Genomic DNA, 22,546 nt, shown 5'->3' with positions numbered 1-22,546 from the left:
CACAGGGGCCATGGAAACCCAGAGGAACGCCACTGCAGCTCAATCCTGTATAGCTAGTCACTGTTCGTCTGTTCATCACTTTGAGGAAAACGTCGTAATGTCGCTCGGGTGGAGACGTCATCTTTTTACTCGGCTCGTGCGGCTACGTCCTGCTTTGGCCAAAAACCAGCAACACTGAGCCACGTGGTACGAAATCACCGCATCCACTTGTTTTGCAACCTAGTCCAGTATCTCAGTGGGTTCAACAGTCTCTCTCTAGCATATCAGCATCCATTATTGCACCGTCTTCCTAACACAGCATCAGTGTTTGTTTTGATTAAGTAACTTTGCGTCTTGTTACCATTTCTGGTACATACTCCACATCACGTAGATTGCTAGTTGGAGAGACGTGTGAAAGTACGTCTTGGCATCGCATACCAGAGATGTTCTATGGGTGACAAAGCAGGCGCTCAAGCCGACCAGTCAGGGGTTCTTGTGTTTCTCGAGATGTATGTAGTGTAAACTGCAGTGCGAATTTTTACATTATCCCACTAGAAAATGCAATGAAAGGTAGGACAACAAAGTTTTTTCATTCTTGCTACATGTTGTTAAGATTTTAGCCGCCCTTCAATAATCACCAAATCAGTCCTTTGGTCACATCCACACTATGTCTGTCACTCATATCGGTGTCATAGTTAACTGCAACTTTACACCATGCAAATATCTGTTGTCTATGGTATGGTGTTAGTAGAAAACGACACACGGCAACTCGAGATCACGACCGCATTTCCAATACCCTGTTCTCGACAGTTTGCCATATCACTCGTCCTTAACCTCTGGCCGGAATCCGACTGTTGTCATCCTTCTATTAACCATAGCCAGTTGAACAATCCTCCGGGATTCTCGTTGCCTCGTCCTGTAATGACCGGTGTCTACGGTTGCCGCGACACTGTTATCCTGGGTCCATTTCGCCTCGGCGTCACTGCACTATAGCCGACTGTCTGTGTCATCTCTCGGCATGATGCTCCCACGTCCCTCATACCAATGATTCGACGTTTCTCAAACGCTGTAAGACTGCTATAGGCTGTACTTGCACATCGTCTTTGCATGCTGTGTTGCGATCTCCACGTGAAACGTTCCCTTTCACTACCTAGCTCATTTAAACATTGATGTCACTTTTAGCAAGTTTATAACTGAAGAAATATAAGTGCTGTAACTTTTAGGAACAAGTGGTAGCAAATTTCCGTTCACTACGTTTCTAATTCCAAAAGTAGTATAACTACACTGTCCGCTGATGGCAGGTCCTGCAGAAAATGTCATCACTTCTGTCTCTAAGCTGGTCTTAGGTTGTGTTCCAAAAATGAACAGCATAGGGACAGAAGTGATGACTCTTTCCGCAGGACCTGACCATCATCTTGCAGGGCAATGCTCAAGTACGTACAGTGCAAGCTGTTACTGATTTGTTTGACAGATGGAGCTGCCAAGTGCTGTACCACCCACTGCACTCCCCTGACTTAAGCCCACGTGAGTTCAACTCGATTTCTAAACTGAAGGAAACACTTCACGACATTCGCTTCAGAACTGCCACAAATTCATCGGGCAATAGACCGCGCCGCTCGAACTGTCGACACAACTGGCACTGCTAAGAAAATCCTACGACTTCCACATCGCTGACAACGGGTTACACAGAATGCTGGTGATTACTTTGGTGGTCAGTAAAACTTTGGAACACGTATCTATTTTGTACGAGCTGAAAATAAATAGTTGCCACTATTAAAGTTCCAGCTCTCGTAATTTATTAGAATGTTTAGTGTTTGTGAAGGTCCGATTACACCAGTTGAAAGAAAACACATGTAGTTCAACGGGTTACTTAGACTCTTTGCCGCTCTGAACTACGAGTCCGGAAGCAGTGTTCTTCAATTCACATGTAAAAGGGAGGCGCTGTCTGATTGCTTGGTGGATTGTGGAGATTTCAGATGCAGCCTCGGTGTCAGCAGATAGGCAAAGGATGCGATTTACTTCTGCGAGTTTCGTTGATCGTTCTTTGAGTTTTTAGTGCGTGTGACGTAGGAATTTCGTTTCATTTGCAAATTTTCACGAGGATGGACTTTGAGCTATTTCAGCTTTATCCCGTGCAGATGTGGAAAGTGTTTTTTTTAGACTGAATATGATGGACTTTTTATACCTTCTGAGCAAGGATTGTTAAATCTTTGAATGCTTTGGGCATTTGAATATCTGGAGGTTGTTCTTGCTGTATTAAAACAAAAAGGTCTTGCTCGTCGCGTTCTTCTTAGAACTCACTGCAGACTCATCTTTTACGGCGAACATCAGTTACTTTTAAACGAAACGTAAATAATTTTCACGTGTATCTTGGTTGTTTTGGCGACAGAGTATGCTAGTATGTGTTACTGTTTTATAATATTCAATGGACGATTTAGATCTGGATAGCTAAATCAAGATCTTTTATACAGAGCTTGAGATCTATAACGGTTATGTGAAAAATCAATAATAACTGACAAAATAAATGAAGTGTGCCTTTCAATTTCGTGGAAAGACTCCTAGAAATAAGACAATAAAATTTTAGGAGTGCAACAGGGGAGGTGGTAGGAATACGAATGAAGGGGGAATAGGAGAATATGGAACGCTGTGACTGTTTTTATTTTCTTCAGAGTTTAGCAATCCACTGTCTTTAATCTAGCTGCATAGAGATAAAAGTGTTTAACGGAGAGTCCTATGATGCTGTCGGCAGCTCGTAGTCCAACACTTAGCATTGCTGCCTCTGTATCCTAGGGTCCCAGTTCGATTCCCGGCTGAGAGTTTCTCCGTTCGGAGATTGGGTGTTTGTATTGTCATCATTCATCGATGTGCAGGTCGCCGAAGTGGCGTCAACTAGAAAAAACTTGCCTTAGGCAGCTGAACTATCCAGACTGGGTCTCCGCACATACACGAACACATTCACACTCACACACACGTTCCAATCCCTAAGTTCCTGTTAAGCTGTTCGGGACGTTATCCCTGGTTATGAGGCAAATGCTGAAACTGATATTTCCCTCTCATTCTCTTTTGGGAACCCCATTGTCAGATTGGTAATTGATTGTAAAGAATCCTGAAAAAAACGCGACTCTGTAATGGGCCAGACCTTAAAAAAGCCCGTTCTGCTCTTTGTTGTAGGAGAGAATAAATAGTTAAAAAATCGTATAACGTCCTGTCGATCGCGAGGTCATCATGGACGTATCTCAGTCTCGGACTGGAGAAAGAAATCAACTGTCCTTAAGATACAGTGGAGCCCTTCGTACATCAACGTGATACACAATACGGGCGACGAGCATACTGCAGGTCTAGCTTAAGAGAAAGTGAAGGTATGAATGATGATGTAATTAGTGAAGTGGTACTTGGAGCAACGCCGGAGGACGCCACCTTCGCCTACGTAAACCACGCCACGTCGGCCTTCTGCAGCCGCTGCGTCCTCCAGCTACAGCGAGAGCTACAGGTAGCGAGAGCATGCTCATAAGCAGAAGTAGCATTTCTAATGAATTTTTCGATTGTTTAGAAAATAGGACGGAGTGTTTGACAAGTGATCACGCAGGGCTATATGTCGAACTGCCAGGAAGTGTCGAAGGTAGTTATTCTTGTTACTACTAACAGTAGAAGTAGATGTAGCTGGTGCTAATAACAGAAGCAGCAGGCTACTGGTGGCATGTGGGCCAACCTGAAGCCTTCAGGAGGATTCTCACATAACAAGTAGGGTGGCATTTTGTAGGCTACGTTGTCTTTATTTTTTTGTCTTCCCACAGAATAGCAATTCATTTTCAGTTTATGTTTCTAAAGTACGATTAACTGTAGACTGTTTAAGACTACGAAAAACCGTTAATAAAACACAAACTCACTGAGTGAGTATTACAGCTACCGGACAGTCTCGTGTTGTCCAAACGGTAAAAAAGGGCTAACACTGATCCTGTTTAATAGTTCCACTGACATTTTGTTACTCTTCTGACGTTGATTGCTCCACATTACTGTCTCATTCTATTTTGTATTTATTTCATTGTCATTGTCATTGTAATGGTCGGCAGAGCGGCGTGCTGACCACATGGACCTCCGTATCAGCCTTCAGTGACGCTTCTGGGCTGAGGATGACACGGCGGCCGGTCGGTACCGTTGGCCTTTCAAAGCCTGTTCGGACGGAGTATTTTAGTTTCAATGTTTCTCACCAGATTACGATTTGAGCGTCAAAGACAGTATTTACTCTGCGAACTCATATTGCAAACGTTATCTTTCGCGATGTAGTTTTACAATTTCTGAATAAATTTGACATTACTAGTAATTCATTGTTTGATAATAATCTTGCAGGCACACAGTCGGTTTACAAAATAAATAAATATTGTAGGACAAAAAAATATATTTTTTTTCATTGTTAATCATGAAATTGTCCCCACAAGTACTGACCGAAGGATCCATCACCGTCATAAAATACTTCAATTTTACAATACAATCTGTTTTAGAGAGTGGGGCAACTGCTATAGTACAGACAATAATAATATAACAAAGGAAAACAACCAAAAAATTGTCACCATACTATACAACACAGATACGTAAATGTCTGTATGCAGGGCCGGCCGAAGTGGCCGTGCGGTTAAAGGCGCTGCAGTCTGGAACCGCAAGACCGCTACGGTCGCAGGTTCGAATCCTGCCTCGGGCATGGATGTTTGTGATGTCCTTAGGTTAGTTAGGTTTAACTAGTTCTAAGTTCTAGGGGACTAATGACCTCAGCAGTTGAGTCCCATAGTGCTCAGAGCCATTTTCTGTATGCAGGCTTCTTGCGACAAAGAGTGATGACGTCATTTTGAAAAATTGCAATGGATCGCCTGTAGAAAATGGGCTGGTCATCTTTACTCACCTGTATACGCCCTTTAATCAGCATACGGAACAGATTAATGGATTAGATACGAGACCGTTTATCAAGAGTGATCGCTTACTGCAATGTAACAGGCTGGATTTTGATGCATCGCCACATTCCGAGTACGAGGCGGATGAGACAGAGGTTTCCTACAAAAGAAGCGCAAGAGATTTATCTAGTGGCTCCAGTGGTTTTGCACCACACAGTAAGGAAAGAAGGACTGTTATGGTTAACGGCCCGTCAACGGTGATGTTACTAGAGACAGAGATCGTGTACGGATTACGGGTGGCTGGGGAAGGAAATCGACAGTGCCCTTTCAAAGGAACCATCCCAGCGCTTGCCTTAAGGCCACTTACTTGTGAATTCGCTTCAAAAGGTGACGTTTCGTTTTTCATCTTAAATCGAAGTTTAAAGTATTTTGAACAAACTGATAAATAAAAGAATTGAATGGGACGTTGTGAAGTTATTTAAAAATGAATTTTCGTAAGTTTCTTTGTATATTTTTGGTTTTCGATCGTTGCTTTGCTTATAAGTTTTTCCGCAGTTTGCTAAAAACCCTATTACGGTTTAGCCATAAGAAGGAACCAAGATGCACCAAGGTGATATAGAGACCATGAGGAGAACAATATGCGCAACCTTCTTCCATGAAGCTACTATAGATGACACTCCAAAGCACTGGTTTTGTGACAGTGGGATTATGTGGAAGCAGGAAAGCACTTGAAACTATTAAAATTTGCGTTTACCGCCACTCCCTGTCTTTTGCAGTGTTAGATACAGTTAAGCCCATATACTGTGACCTACCTAACAGTAAACTGTTGTCGTGGTGCTTACATGGGAAGTCGCAAAATGCGAACATACTGGGTGATCAAAAAGTCAGTACAAATTTGAAAACTTAATAAACCACGGAATAATATAGATAGAGAGGTAAAAATTGACACACATGCTTGGAATGACATGGGGTTTTATTAGAACAAAAAAAACACCCCATATTGCTAGACGCGTGAAAGATCTCTTGCGCGCGTCGTTGGCGATGATCGTGTGCTCAGCCGCCACTTTCATCATGCTTGGCCTCCCAGGTCCCCAGACCTCAGTCCGTGCGATTATTGGCTTTGGGATTACCCGAAGTCGCGAGTGTATCGTGATCGACCAACATCTCTAGGGATGCTGAAAGACATCCGACGCCAATGCCTCACCATCACTCCAGACATGCTTTACAGTGCTGTTCACAACATTGTTCCTCGATTACAGCTATTGTTGAGGAATTATGGTGGACATATTGAGCATTTCCTGTAAAGAACATTATCTTTGCATTGTCTTACTTTGTTATGCTAATTATTGCTATTCTGATCAGATGAAGCGCCATCTGTCGGACATTTTTTGAACTTTTGTCCTTTTTGGTTCTAATAAAACCCAATGTCATTCCAAGCATAAGTGTCAATTTGTAACTCTCTATCTACATTATTCCGTGATTTATTCAGTTTTCAAATTTATACTGACTTTTTGATCACCCGGTATGTTTCAACCATTTGATATGGAAAACCAGACAAAAGCAGTGTTTGTTGGACTCAGAACTACGAGTTTAGATGTGTTAGATGCTGCAGCTTGTTTTAATAATGGGACAGTTTGCAGGTATGTATTTCTATAGTTACTAGGAATGGTATATTCAGGGTTCAATATGAGACAGTCACTGGTGGCAATTGATTCCATGAGAGTGGGCGAGGTTGCAAAGTGGATCCCTGAGTAAAAAGTAAGAGAGAAGATTATGCAGTTGGAATGTATCAGGAACAACACAGGTGAGACATAAAAGAAGTAAAGCTGTGAGGACGGGGCGTGAGTCGTGCTTGGTAGCTCAATTGGATTAGCCGGCACGATAGCTCAGCGTGTTCGGTCAGAGAGCCGGTTGGCCTCTGCAATAAAAAACTGAGTGGAAGGATCAACCACCGAACTTGAACAGGATGGCTTGCGACGTCCGCAACGACCAAACACAACGATCAATAACGAAGAAAATGAAAAAAAAAGTTGATAGAGCACTTGCCCGCGAGAGGCAAAGGTCCCGAGTTCGAGTCTAGGTCCGGTACACAGTTTTAATCTGCCAGGAAGTTTCATATCAGCGCACACTCCGCTGCAGAGTGAAAATCTCATTCTGGCAGGTGAGACATAGATCATGTATAATTTTGATCTGGCTTTCCTGAGAATTAAATTTTCGGACACGTTTATTTTATGCACACAGGATCTATCTGAGCTAGAGTTCTGAAATTTTTTGAGATGTTTCAGGATACTATGTGGATGAAAGGAGACTACAGACAATGAAGTACTATTAACAGGAAGAAAAACACACACTGATTAATAATAAAAAGAGCAGCCAAAATTTTGATTATCATATGTAGATATTTCTACATATGATGTAGAAATGACATGACATGATTGTAGTTTACATTTTAAATAGACATGTTGTTAATGCGTATCTAGTTTGATTCCAAGCAAGGACCAATAAATAAAATAAAGCCAATATGAGAACTACTGTAATTGTATATCAAAATATTCAGCAAGAAACACTGCTATTGTCCTACAATTTTGATCCTGCTAAGAGGTCGCGTTTTTTAATTAGATCCGTGTAAACTTTATGAAAATTGTTAACAGTTTTCCAGGCTTTCACAGCCAAGTTACATTAAGTGATTTACGGAAATCTGTAAGGGGAGATGAGGATTTGAACAGATGTCCTCCTGAAACTGAATGTAGTGTGCTAACCATTGTGCCACCTTGTTCCTTATCACACAGTAGTTCTCTCATTTGCTGCTGTTGGGGGAGGGGGGGGGGAGGGGGGGGTTGCAGTCTTTGTCCAGTGAAAACTGTGAGAGTGAGTGACTGACAGAGCCGTAGAAAACTACATTGAAGGCCCTCCCACCCCCCCCCCCAAAAAAAAAGAAAAAAAAAATTAATACAGCTTACTGCGAGAGTGAATGTCACATGCGACATTGCGGGCGTGTGATGCGGTAAGGAGAGTTTATAAGCGGAGCAGAAGTGAATAGGAAACCATTCTAAGGACGATAAGGGCTGCAAATGGGAAAGTCCACTAACAAAACCTACTTTAACGAAAGGGTGGTTGTCACTGTTAAAGCAAGATAAGTAGCGACCAGTGGTAGATCTGACAACAGAGTGCAGTGCTGACCCACTACCTGATCCCATCGTTAGATGACACATGTTTTCTGTCACCTGTGGAGTGTGAAATGAGAGGTCAGGACGACAGTAGATTTGTTTAATTAACTTCTTTATTCCGGCCTTTGGCTATAGTACATCAGGAACAGCTTGGTGGAGGTGTCCAGTTGCCTCTCGTGCGAAACAATAGACGTCCAGCACTGCTGACAGCGCAAAGAGTGTGGCCGAGTGTGGCTGAGTGTGCCGCTGTCAGCGACGCCTCTGGCTGCGACCGTGATGACAGAACGGCAGAGCAGCTGACAATATGGCGGAGGCGGTCGTGACCTCCTTCCAGCGAGCAGGCGGCTCTCTGGTCTGGAAGTGGATCTATCGTGACTCAGGTCAGGCTGCCCTGTTCTGTGGTCGAAGAGAAGATCCCATACTGCATTCCAGGATATCGCTCCAAGCGTCACAGACTCGTGGTGCAGTCTGTGAGGCTGAGATGAGAATATTTCAGTAGACAAAGGGCTGAGCATTTATACACTCCATACTATGTTCGTTTAGGGCTTAAGGCACGTACTCTAAACACTTCCATGGTGGCAAGTGAGGAAAGGCTTCCGTCCTTCTGCTAGTGCATTGCAGCGTCGGCCGTTGATATGCTGTGTCCAGCTGGCTCTGCTTTGCAACACCTGTCGGCTGTGTTTTGCTTCGTAACGCATAACACACGTGTGTGCCTGTGGCTGGCTCTCTTGCAACTCTCTTCCACTTTGGTGTACTTTCTGATCAAATACGATCGATACACTACACCGTATTGACCCAATGACATGGTCGATTTCAACTGCAGTGGGCGCAGGACAGTCGAGACTGGACTGTGGACAAACTGAAAGCTGCTGCCTGGTCAGATGAAACACTTTACATCAGGAAGATGGTCGTACCCAGTTACGCCATCTCTCAGGCGAAAGACTTGACCAATCTGGGGTGCTCAATACATGCATGGCCTCAAGCACACGAGTATATGGCGGCAGTACTATTATATGAGGGGCATTCATCTGAATCTCCACGGGTCCCACGGCAGTAATCGAAGGCACTGTGACAACTGTGGACCACGTGAACATTATTGCAGACTCGCTGCATTACTTTAAGCTTGATGTCTTCCTGACGGCAGTGGCACATTCCAGTAGCATAACCGCTTATGGCACATGGCTAGAAACTGTCAAGTTCACACGATATATTTCTCCTTGTGTCAAACTTGGTGTGTGTCAGATGTCTGGTGCTTAATTACTCTGCCATTAATACGATTTGTAGCCAAAATGTACCTCAGACTGACTTCAGTCTGAGCAGAAAGTGAGTCTTCACTTGTAAAGCTAAAGCAAATACCTCATTCTGCGACGCCTCGTGTGACTAATTCCTCTCATAAGACTCCTTTCAGATGAAACTTTGTTAATTCTGTACTTTTGTAGAAAAGTTTCAATACTGTTGGTAATGAATGGATCTTCGCTTAAAAATCCAGCTGAAAACTAATACTGCTGAATTTGGTTCACTAACTAAGAAATTATTTGCATTCCTTTCATCAGTTTCAGATGCAATAAATTTAACTGTCTCCTTAATTGCAAATACTTGGAATAATTGTCCCTTGTAAAGTTTGAGCTTGTTTACTTTTCACCTATTTCACAACCATAGACGTTTCACGTTTCGATACCTCCTTCCGTGAATCTTATGTTCATCTATTCTGCTCCAATAATTTCCCGGAGTCATTACTAGTTAATAGCTCTCTATCATCCTTCCTCACACTTAGCACACAATAGACAAGGATCGAATGAAATAGCAGACACTAAACTGACTAGGGCTGCTGAAATACTACGATTCAGCTTTCGCTCTGAACGTACGCCACAAAGTACACAAGCAGGGGAGCCTCCGACAATTACAGCCGTAGACACAATGAAATGTAAGACATTCCAACTCTTTACTAAAATCACTAACTACGAACTCACATTGATGTACTGCTGATCCACGTAAAAGAACGGCGATTCGCTTCGAAAGGATCAGCCAGGTCACTTCCGAATTTCCAAACAGTTTTCACGACACTTGAATAATAGTACCTAGCAAGATGGCACAATGCGAAGACAATGGACGCATATTCGAAAGGATAGCGGTTCAGATCCCCGACGGGCCATCTACTTTCAGTTTTCCGTGATTTCCCTAAATCGCCTAAGGTGAAAATGACACATTTGATTTCCTTCAGCAGGGCAAAACTGATTCCCTTCCAAATTCTAACTTGTGCTCCCTCTCAAACGAACTCGTCGTCGACGAGCTCTCAATCCCAATCTTCCTCCCTTCCTTCCTTCCGACAATGCTGTAGAAGACGGGCGTCAAATTAGAGGCCCACGGGCCGCATCCGGCCCTTACAGGTTATTTCCGACCTCCGCCTCACTAGTTTGTGAATATCGTGTTACCTTACGTGCCGGGGTTTAAACCCGGTTAGCAGTGAATATTTTGATAGATGACTACCACAATACAGACCCAAAGCTTGTAAAAGGAGATTCCACTCAGGTGTTTAGCAGACTGCTTTCTCACTGCTGTGCGTCCAAACACAAACAACAGATTGATCTCGAATAAAGTCTTTGTCACTACAATGTGTCGCCGGCCGAAGTGGCCGTGCGGTTAAAGGCGCTGCAGTCTGGAACCGCAAGACCGCTACGGTCGCAGGTTCGAATCCTGCCTCGGGCATGGATGTTTGTGATGTCCTTAGGTTAGTTAGGTTTAACTAGTTCTAAGTTCTAGGGGACTAATGACCTCAGCAGTTGAGTCCCATAGTGCTCAGAGCCATTTGAACCATTTTTACAATGTGTCGTTCTAGGTGTGTCGCTTTTCTCGACACATATCGGTACAAACGGATAGTCTTCGCTGTCAAGATGTTTTCCACTGGTGACAACAGTAGCGTTAAAACTGTTGTGGTTTGTAGCTGCTCGCTGAACGGCTGTGCAGTATTAATTAATAAAGCAATTAGCAGTGAAGCAATTTCAGCTGTTTCTGGCCTATCGGGGTCATGTTCATTGCTACAGGAAAGTAATACGTTTGAACATGAACTCCCCACAGTATGCTATCACGAAACGTTGTTACTTCCGTGTGCCGTTTCCACCATAGCTGCTGACTGGCTTGGTGTTTGGGCTGATAGCAACGCAGGATACAGAGGAAAACATTGCCCCCACTCACTCTCGTACACCCTGCAGCAGCTCAGACTTACTTCCTGCTCGCCCGCCTGATGCAACACGGCTTATGAACACGAAATGATCTTTGGTGGGTGAAAAGAGGCTATTTCGCTTGCGGAAAACAGTTATCAAATTGCACCATTATTCACTAGTGTCTGGTAAGATTATGTTCAAGAAACATATTAAATTTTATCAAAAGTTCCATTATTTTAACAATATTAACGATTACTTATTTATTTTAGCACTTTGTATTCAGCATGTGTCTATCGAACCAAGTTGTAATAAATATAAACGAAGATTTGCAGACGATCATCGGAATTTCCAAGAACAGTGGAAATTGGAGTACTTTTCATGTGAAAGAAATAATAGGAGGACGAGGAGATTAGTATTTAACGTCCCGTCGACAACGAGGCCATTAAAAGCGGAGCACAAGCTCGGGTTAGGGAAGGATGGAAAAGGAAATCGGTCGTGCCCTGTCAAAGGAACCATACCCGCATTTGCCTTAAGTGACACGGAAAACGTAAATCAAGACGGCCGGACGCGGGTTTGAACCGCCGTTCTCCCGATTGCGATTCCACCGTGCTAATCAGTGCGCTACCTCGCCCTGTGAAAAAAATAATAACACGACCAGCTAGGTATGCATTCATGCTATTAGTGTGCCAAATTATACAATATTAGCCGTCAATGTGAACAATATGAGTCAATGTGTAATAATTACTAAGGACAAATTAAACAACAAAAGCTTAAACAACTCAAGTGGAGGTTGAAGAAACAACACTTAGTGTTTAAACCAACTATGTAAAAAAGTGAAGCGATGTGGACGCAAGTTACGGCTTGTCGGAGTTGATCGAAAATACTCGTAACCTTTTACTGGAGGTGAGTTCATAAAAGAATATTTAATAAAAATGGTAGAAATTGGTTATACTGGAAATGTGAATACTTTTCTAGCAATCTCTTTGTTTTTAAATATACGAGTGGTTGCCCAAGGAGTTACTGATTTAGCAGACCGCTGAAGTATAAAGATCAGAGCAAAAGTTTCATGGCATTTCCCATTGCCTGTCATTTTAATACGGCCATTAGTGGTGTAACTCGGATAGCTCTGCTTTTTCTTGCTTGTGAGTTGGATTTAAACATTTTTGGGGAGTTATTAGAACCAGTTCCGGTGCAAAACATTTGTAACGAAAAAAATATTTAAATGTGTTTTTGACCCCTGCAAAAGTACGGACTGCCCCTGTCAAAATTAACTTTTATAGCTACAGATGCTGCCACTTTTATAATTGCAAAGTTTCGTTGCATTACTGAAAAAAGGAAGTGGAATATGTGATGAATCCAAGATTCGTCATATGCATTGCCTTATATACTGGGTGTTACAAAAATGTACCGCCAAACTTTCAGGAAACATTCCTCACACACAAACAAAGAAAATATGTTATGTGGACATGTGTCCTGAAACGCTTAATTTCCATGTTAGAGCTCATTTTAGTTTCGTCAGTATTTACTGTACTTCCTCGATTCACCGCCAGTTGGCCCAATTGAAGGAAGGTAATGTTGACTTCGGTGCTTGTGTTGACTTGCGACTCATTGCTCTACAGTACTAGCATCAAGCACATCAGTACGTAGCATCAACAGGTTAGTGTTCATCACGAACGTGGTTTTGCAGTCAGTGCAATGTTTACAAATGCGGAGTTGGTAGATGCCCATTTGATGTATGGATTAGCACGGGGCAATAGCCGTGGCGCGGTACGTTTGTATCGAGACAGATTTCCAGAACGAAGGTGTCCCGACAGGAAGACGTTCGAAGCAATTGATCGGCGTCTTAGGGAGCACGGAACATTCCAGCCTATGACTCGCGACTGGGGAAGACCTAGAACGAGGAGGACACCTGCAATGGACGAGGCAATGCTTCGTGCAGTTGACGATAACCCTATTGTCAGCGTCAGAGAAGTTGCTGCTGTACAAGGTAGCGTTGACCACGTCACCGTATGGAGAGTGCTACGGGAGAACCAGTTGTTTCCGTACCATGTACAGCGTGTGCAGGCACTATCAGCAGCTGATTGGCCTCCACGGGTACACTTCTGCGAATGGTTCATCCAACAATGTGTCAATCCTCATTTCAGTGCAAATGTTCTCTTTACGGACGAGGCTTCATTCCAACGTGATCAAATTGTAAATTTTCACAATCAACATGTGTGGGCTGACGAGAATCCGCTCGCAATTGTGCAATCACGTCATCAACACAGATTTTCTGTGAACGTTTGGGCAGGCATTGTTGGTGATGTGTTGATTGGGGCCCATGTTCTTCCACCTACGCTCAATGGAGCACGTTATCATGATTTCATACGGGATACTCTACCTGTGCTGCTAGAGTATGTGCCTTTACAAGTAAGACACAACATGTGGTTAATGCACGATGGAGCTCCTGCACACTTTAGTCGAAGTGTTCGTACGCTTCTCAACAGCAGATTCGGTGACCGATGGATTGGTAGAGGCGGACCAATTCGATGGCCTCCACGCTCTCCTGACCTCAACCATCTTGACTTTCATTTATGGGGGCATTTGAAAGCTGTTGTCTACGCAACCCCGGTACGAAATGTAGTGACTCTTCGTGCTCGTATTGTGGACGACTGTGATACAATACGCCATTCTCCAGGGCTGCATCAGCGCATCAGGGATTCCATGCGACGGAGGGTGGATGCATGTATCCTCGCTAACGGAGGACATTTTGAACATTTCCTGTAACAAAGTGTTTGAAGTCACGCTGGTACGTTCTGTTGCTGTGTGTTTCCATTCCATGATTAATGTGATTTGAAGAGAAGTAATAAAATGAGCTCTAACATGGAAAGTAAGCGTCTCCGGACACACGTCCACATAACATATTTTCTTTCTTTGTGTGTGAGGAATGTTTCCTGAAAGTTTGGCCGTACCTTTTTGTAACACCCTGTATAGAGAAGTATTGTATGCAAAGTTAATGGATTTCGAATGTGTGGTAAAACCTATCAAAAAATCATCAATGTCATTAAATGCCGAGGTTCACCTCAGCGTCAGCTCTCTGCTCTCCTGCACAAAGTAAACACCGATCAATCTGGTATACCAACGTACAGTGGCTGCACTGCGCAATGGTTTTTAAACAATTCTGGGACTCGAAAGAGGAGACATGCCAGGCATCAAAAAGTAAAAATCATGGTACAAGACTACTTTTGGCAAAATATGGTTAGAAGACTTTTTTTTCATGACTGATATAACAAAACACTTATATGATTTGAATCTGAAACATCAAGGAAAAAATCCATTACGATTATGTGTGTCACGTTAAAGCATTCACACATAAGCTAGTTATATGGAAAAGCAGTAGAAAAATGAAGATTTAACTAACTTCTGTCATGCAAATTGTAAAAAATCTTGTTCAGCTCAAACAAGAGTACACAAAACACAAAGAAAAGCCTTGAACCTCTGAAATGAGTTTGAATCAAGATTTTACATTTCTGGAAAACGAAATTTCTTTGTTATCTTCGATGTATAAGCTAAATATAGAATCAGTATCTAATCAACTGCAAGTTGAAGTAGTTAAGATCCAGTGAAGTTCATATTTGAAGACAATATTTAATGAAAATGGCCTAACTGAACTTTACAAATGTTTGCCTCCAAGATTAAAAATACTTTAAAATTTGCGTATGAACTTATTTCCATGTTTGGAAGTACTTATCAATGTGAGTAGCTATTTTCAGTTATGAATGGAAGTAAATCTCCTGTCAGATCCAGAATTTCAGGCCGAGCGGTTCTAGGCGCTTCAGTCCGGAACCGTACTGCTGCTACAGTATCAGGTTCGATTCCTGCCTCGGGCATGGATGTGTGGGATGTCCTTAGGTTAGTTAGGTTTAAGTAGTTCTAAGTCTAGGAGACTGATGACCTCTGATGTTAAGTCCCATAGTGCTCAAAGCCATTTGAACCAGAATTTCAGACATTCACCTTGTGGCAGTTCTGAAGGAAATTACTGCGAATAAATTTTCTCGCGATATACAGAAGACAGTAGCAGAAAAGAAATGGCAAATGTCAGGAAGAAAACGTTAATATCTTTGTTGTTCTTGTGCTCTGTACTACATCCTATCTAAACAAATTTACCCTTTTATGAAAAGTGCATTTGAAGTGCCTTTCTTTCGCGGCTCGCCTAACTTGAACCTTGTTTATTTGGCCCTTGTCAGTTTTTTAGTTCGACAGTCTTACTATAGAGAGTCTTATCATTCCTTTACTTCTTTCCAGCACTTGTGCTATTTGGAACTCCTTTTGCTTTCTATACGTTTACTTCTCCATCTCTGAGACCCTGTATCTAAATCCATACCGCCCGCTTTTAAACGTGGAACTGGAAATGCAGAGAGAGAGAGAGAGAGAGAGAGAGAGAGAGAGAGTCCCGGCAGCGCTGACGTATGAGGGTTGTTTGGTTGATTTCTGGGAAAGGGGACGAAACAGCGAGGCCATCGGTCCTATCAGATTACAGAAGGTTGGGGAAGAAAGTCGGCCGCACCCTATCAAAGGAACCTTCTCGGCATTTGCCTGAAGTGATTTAGGAAAATCACGGAAACCTAGTCCGCAGCTTGTGGTCTAGTGGCTACCATTACTGTATCTGGATCACGGGGTCTCGGGTTCGATTTCCGGCCGGGTTGGGGATTTTCTCTGCCCTGGGACTTTGTGTTTGTGTTGTCCTCGTCATTGCATCATGAACATCATCATTCGTGACAATGGCTAAATTGGGCTGTGTAAAAAAACTGGACTGTTTAAAAATTGGGACTTTGGACTGCGCTGTTGAGCGCCCCACAAACCAAACTTTATAAAACTTTACAGAAAACCTAAATCAGGACGACACTGCGCCACCTCGCTCGGTTCGTTTGAGAGATTACTCATTTTACGTATCTGTATTTCGTAGAATATTTACAAAACTGCACCACTTTCAAATTGATGTCCATTACTACTTACACAGTTGGTCCGAAGTTTCAACCAATGATGGAACAATTTTTAAAATTGTTTGAAACTATACCACAAAATGGATCCAGCAGTTTTTGTCTCACCTCTTCTGTGTACTCAAAACGTCTCCATTATGGAGTACTGGAAGAAATCGAATGGGAGCCAAGGCAGGTGAGTAAGGTGTGTGTGAAACTGTTATTTGCTTTTGGTCAAAAGCTGCCTGATACTCAACGCCATGTGGTCGGCAGCGATGTTATGATGCGGGAGTAAAATCTTTCATTGGAACAACTCAGGCTACTTCTTCGGCAGTCCCTCAGGCAACCATTTTAACACTCGAAGGAAATGAAGCTGGTTTTTATGGTATTGTTCAAGGAATATCGTTTACATCCTGAAAAAAAACACGATTGTTTTCTTCCTAGTTCTCGCCCGTTTTCCTTGCTGCAGTCGTGATGATGTGGCAGGAGGCTCAACAAATTTTCCCGTGCGCCTGTCGAAGCGACTATTACATGGTTGATGTCCCTGACATGGAACAGAACAGAACTTGATGTTAGCACATTGTTGTGTCATACCAAGAGTGCTCCATCAGATACTATATATATATATATATATATATATATAATGGTATCTGTTTCTTGTGTGTCACTAGTCTCTCAGAAGGAAGAGTGTCGTTTACATGGGTATGTCTTTTCTTTATTATGTTACAAATAAGAGGGCCCTGAATCACCCTCACATCCCTGTTCCATCATTTAATCCTGATGTGCGTAACTGAAACGAGTGAATGTAAGTTTTCGTGAGAGTAGATAGTAGCTGTCTGCTAACGTAATTTCGTCTGCACCTCCAGTTTTGCCAATAGCTTTAGTGACGTAGAAAGCCAGAGAGGTCTAGCCTGGTCGACGGAGCAGATACAGTAGCGCACAGAATAGTTAGGTTGTACCACGTGCCATATGCTACCACGTGTTGATCAGCCTACGTTCTATCTCGCATCTCTAGCCAAGATACTCTCTGCTGAGTAGCCAATTTGTTTTGTTCTAGTTTTGTTACTAATAATGCAGTGTTTATTTCGGTGAGTTGTGGTATGAGCGAGTGTACGAATGCTAGATTCCTAATTCCTGTTCCCCTTGGTTTCCTAACCACCCCACATTATTGTTTCGCTTTGGTGCGCTGGTGTATTTCATTGAACATTCGTGTTATGTAGAGGACCACATCAATATATTTTGTTTCTTCTGTTGCATTTTGTGAATGCTGTTTTTTTCTCTGTACTTGATTCACGTTCAATAAAATTTTTAACAAATCATTCGGACCACGTGTTAAAAAGTAATTTACGATTTCCATTTTGCAATCGCATTCCTTTTTCCCTAGAGTATTTGTCGAACAATGAATTGAAAGCGTTATTAATAAAGTAGACGTCCTGTTCTGCCTGCCTGGTTAACAGTTAAATGTAAAATATAGTTATTCGTTGCGCTTTATTTTTAAATGATTATTAGATGCAAGCAGTGAGTGGGCCTACAGTTTAACATTAAAGGAAAGGAGCTCTCTCTAAACTGAAGTAACTATTTTCATTCATCTTCCACTTGCACATTTTTAATAGCAAGAGAGACATTTCAATGATCGCAATAGCGATCATATTAATCTTACAGTATTTGTAAAAACGAGACATTTGGCTTAAATGGAATTCCCCGATGCATGATAGTTGGTCATTTGATCCATAATAGCGGTAGCAGAGGCAGCTAATGCAACAGTCCGTCACTGACTCGTCCCTGGCCGCGGGAAAGTAACTTCATATTCGAAATGTTAGAAAACTAGGAAACATCTAGAGTTGTCGAATACCTCACTATCTTGCAGTCTCACATTCCGAAGTAATGGAGCACGTTAATATCGTAACCAACAAGTTCCTTATTACATAGACAAAATCTACGTATCGAATCCATTCTTCGAGAAACAAATTATTGTTGTTTGGCTCAGACCACAATTCGTTTCATAATCTCCTAATACTAACGTCAACACTTTTCCATACTCATTCCACGACCTTCCTTATCAATTCCTCTCCAGTTGCACCTGCAATTAAATACTCCACACACAAAATGTTACTTTCATGTTTACAGATTTTGAAGACCACACACGTCACCTCATGGAGCTCACAGATCGTCATTTTCAAAACAACTAACCCTGCAGAAATAGAACACTGAAGATAGAATGAAGAACAATCACAAATGCATACACAAAAACTGTCAAGAAAATGGGCACTGGAGACAAGCTTCTACTGGAAAGCTCTGCACGGAAATGAAGTCGATAATTATCACGACCAGGAAGTAATATATTTCGTTCTTCGAATTTCTCTTCAGGACACCAATAAACGTAATTATCAGAAGAATAATAAAGAAACTGTGGGACAGAACAACTACGTTAGATTGATTATGGAAGTCTAGGGAGATATGAGGGAACCACAAGCTACAATAGAAGATCTTAAAATAAGACGGAATCATGAAACTGAACAATAAAGCAGAATACAGACCAAGACCAACAAACAAACAGTGGGAAAATTGATTCATACGGAGAAATATAGCTGAGGTCCGAGAGAATGAAGAGGTAGTGAGCCAACAGGACACTGCAAGACCGTTTGTTTGGCTCAGACCATGATGTGTTTCCTACTGCATAAGCCTAACAGAAGTAGTCCAATGGAGGTCACAGTAAAAATGTAAAAGGGAATATAAGGCTGAACAACGTTGACACAACCACTGCCCGCCCATTCTAGTGAGGTATTGGATAAAGGATAAATTATTAAAAAAGAATCTGATGCAACTATCAGTATAGCATAAAAGAAGACACTTAAGAATCAGACTTAACGAAAATTAGCGTTCCGAGATGATATCTCTGGTTTTTACGGCTGGTCTCGCTTCATCTCCGTTTACGCTTCCCTTTTTGTCTTTCAAATGCTGAAACAACAAAATTATCTATTGTTATATTCGTATGACACTTGCCATCTAGGACTTGGACTCCTCGTGAAATACTAGTGTAATTCTCATATTCAGCATACTGAAGGCGCCTGCTTTCGCTTTTTAATGGTCTACAACTGACCAGCGGTCCATTGGTTTTCGTGGGGGCTTTATTTAGTCTTAGCTCGATTCGTTCGTGGTCGCAAATAATGAACACTTGGGATCTTTGGCTATGGTGCGTTTGCATTCGAGCTCACGCGCGACTTATCGACCGCTCGTAACCGAAGCGACGCGTTTGCACGCGTCTGTCGTTTTCCAGGGCGTGGCCATTTTAGTTAAACGACCTGCGACGGCGAAGCGTCGATGAACTGCCTTGCCTCTCGGAGAGGAAGCCTCTAGCGTTTGCACACCTTCCGCTGTCACTCTCATCTTCTCTGAGTCTTCGCGACACCAATCTAAGGCTGCCTCGCCACAACGATTTCTTTTTGGCACAGAATTATCCTTTTACTGTAGCATCGTCCTTTCCCACCGTCGAAGACTTCGTCTTACAATTTCTTTGTCAAATAAAAACACTAAGCCTGTTTACTTGAAGAGGGGTCATCACACCCAGCAAGACTACGACGAGAGGGTCTAAGAAGCAGAATACATACTGTTGTTCACCAGATTTTCCTGAAAGGGTCTTCAGAGCTCGCCTCCCAGAACAACTAAAATTATGACGTACACGGACTCGTGAAGGCACTGAAAATGTTGACGCCATTATAATTGAAGTGCAAAGATTAAGGACGAAAGCAGCTTTCGCATGATATGTCACTGCCAAGTAAAACAGCTCTACGAAACTTGAACTATACAATGAAAGGATTGCTACAGTACACTACAGAACGTAACTGAGAGAAATACACAATGAGACGGAAAGAAGTGGCACTTTTATTCGAAGTCAATAATTACATTCAAGTAACCGCAAGTTACAATGTTCCTCTGGACATTACAAACGGCGGAACGTGGTTCTCACAAGGGAACCTCCCCATCGCACCCCCCTCAGATTTAGTTATAAGTTGGCACAGTGGATAGGCCTTGAAAAACTGAACACAGATCAATCGAGAAAACAGGAAGAAGTTGTGTGGAACTCTGAAAAATTAAGCAAAATATACAAACTGAGTAATCCATGCGAATTATAGGCAACATCTGGGAGAGACTCCAGCCAGCAGCGCCGTGGTCCCGTGGTTAGCGTGAGCAGCGGCGAAGCGAGAGGTCCTTGGTTCAAATCTTCCTTTCAGCGAAAATTTTAATTTTTTATTTTCAGACAATTATCAAAGTTCAGGCACTCACACATAATCAACTTCGCTCTCCAAAATTCCAGGACATGTTCAGATTTGCTTGGACATATGCAGGATTTGACGGTCTACACACGGAAAAATTTGAAAACGTTAAAAACATTTGTTTTAACAGAGCACAAGGAAAAGTGAGCGACTGTGAAACTGTTGGATTCATTTTTTGCAGTTTATGTGACAAACTCTTATTTTTCATCACTTTTTTGGGAGTAATTATCACATCCACAAGAAAACCTAAATCGGGCAACGTAGAAGAATGTTTTTACCCATTCGCCAAGTGTACAAGTTATGTGGGTCGACAACATATTCCTGTCATGTGACGCACATGCCGTCACCAGTGTCGTATAGAATATATCAGACGTGTTTTCCTGTGGAGGAATCGGTTGACCTATGACCTTGCGATCAAATGTTTTCGGTTCTCATTGAAGAGTCACGTTCTTTCGTCTACTAATCGCACGGTTTTGCGGTGCGGTCGAAAAACACAGACACTAAACTTATTACAGTGAACAGAGACGTCAATGAACGAATGGACAGAACATAACTTTGCGAAAATAAAGAAAAATTTTTCGCTCGAGGGAGACTTGAACCAAGGACCTCTCGTTCCGCAGTTGCTCACGCTAACCACGGGACCACGGCGCCGCTGCGATCAGATCATGCTTGATGTTGGCTACCTTCGCATGGTCTACTCAGTTTGTATATGTTGCTTATTTTTTCATAGTTCCACACAACTTCTTCCTGTTTTCTCGATTGATCTGTGTTCAGTTTTTCAAGGCCTATCCACTGTGCCAACTTATAACGAAATCTGAGGGGGGTGCGATGGGGAGGTTCCCTTGTCAGTAGAGTGTGTGACCTTCACGGGCTGCAGTGCGTGCTTTGCAGCGTGCTTCCATTCTGGTCACGGGGTTGGTAAGAACTTCTTGAGGCAGGGCGTCCCATTTCTCCACCAGCTCGGTTGACAACTGCTGCACGGTCATTGGTGCATGGGGACGTGCCACAATACGTCTCCCGAACGCATCCCAGACATGTCTAATCCGAAAAAATGAAGTCAAGGCCCAATGCACTCCTTTAGGACTACACATGGGAAAGACGTACAGTGACGCAATAATGTTGATCTTTGCATCTTTACGCCTCCTCACACCATAACACCAAAACGGTCACGCTCGACAATGCTGGACGTACCCTCATATTGCGAGAGACGGAAACGCGTAATGCACTCAGGAAAATTGTTTCGTCGAGATATGTTTTTGCCAGTAAAACATCGCTTTCGTCCTAACGTTTTGCACACAAGTGTGGTAGAAAGTTTGCCATCTGCTCTGTCTCAGTGTCTTGCAATCTGTACTGCAAATACATCCAATAGAAAATATGGTTCAGACTACCCAAATATGGTCCAGGTCCAAAACCAAGGCAAAGAGTTGGTATACTGCTGAGTACCGGGACGCTTCAGGATATGGGAAAATTCTATAGCTGACAAAGCAGCCAGAGAAGCGTCTAGGGCACAAGAAGTGATTCGAAAAGCCGTCCGCCAGCACACTTTCATCTCATCGTCGGACAGGGGCGTGACACATCAGTGGGAAGGCGAGTGAGTGGAGGTGGTAAGCCACAAAACATTTATCAATCAAACTGACCACCCAGGCTTGGCGAAACTCATGCCAGTCCAGCGATGGAAGGGAGTTAAACTCACCATGTTAGGAGCAGGACGTTGTGCACTCATACACGGTTTCCTCCTGTTAGGAATGGTCCACTAATAGGTGAAGCTGGTGGAATGTCACACATATTTTAACTACATGTGTTTCATATGCTGACACAAGGGTAACGCTCACTTTGGCTGCAGATCTGTCCACCATACTACCTGCCGACAACGATGTAACGCGCATTTCAAAATTCTGTGTGGTGTGCTGACACCGACATACAATGTTTTTTGAGAGGAAGTCAATGGGTACTGAGTAGATGGCTTGTCCTCCTACTTTTACTGAAGTATTCAACCATCCCTATAATAGGCAGTGATGAAGATGTTTTTCCAAACGATTTCTGTTTTTCTTGATGCACACGAACCACATTTTTGTATCGCCATGGCCGGGTTTTCTGAAGAAATCTACTAATATATGTTCATGG

General features: G+C 42.7%; 1 protein-coding gene across 1 annotated transcript in view; it reads right to left on the bottom strand.

Annotated features, from left to right (window-relative positions):
* Positions 1-19,068: 19,068 nt before the first annotated feature.
* LOC126192539 (adenosine receptor A2a) overlaps positions 19,069-22,546 on the bottom strand; it is a 164,117-nt gene continuing 160,639 nt past the window's right edge. The window contains exon 4 of the mRNA XM_049932615.1: positions 19,069-19,106. Within this exon, the coding sequence (XP_049788572.1) occupies positions 19,069-19,106 (38 nt within the window). The remainder of the gene's footprint in view (positions 19,107-22,546) is intronic.

This window comes from Schistocerca nitens, chromosome 1 (assembly GCF_023898315.1).
Source record: "Schistocerca nitens isolate TAMUIC-IGC-003100 chromosome 1, iqSchNite1.1, whole genome shotgun sequence".
Classification (NCBI taxonomy): domain Eukaryota; kingdom Metazoa; phylum Arthropoda; class Insecta; order Orthoptera; family Acrididae; genus Schistocerca; species Schistocerca nitens.
Note: the sequence above shows the minus strand (reverse complement) of the source record. Positions and strands in the feature narration are given on the sequence as shown.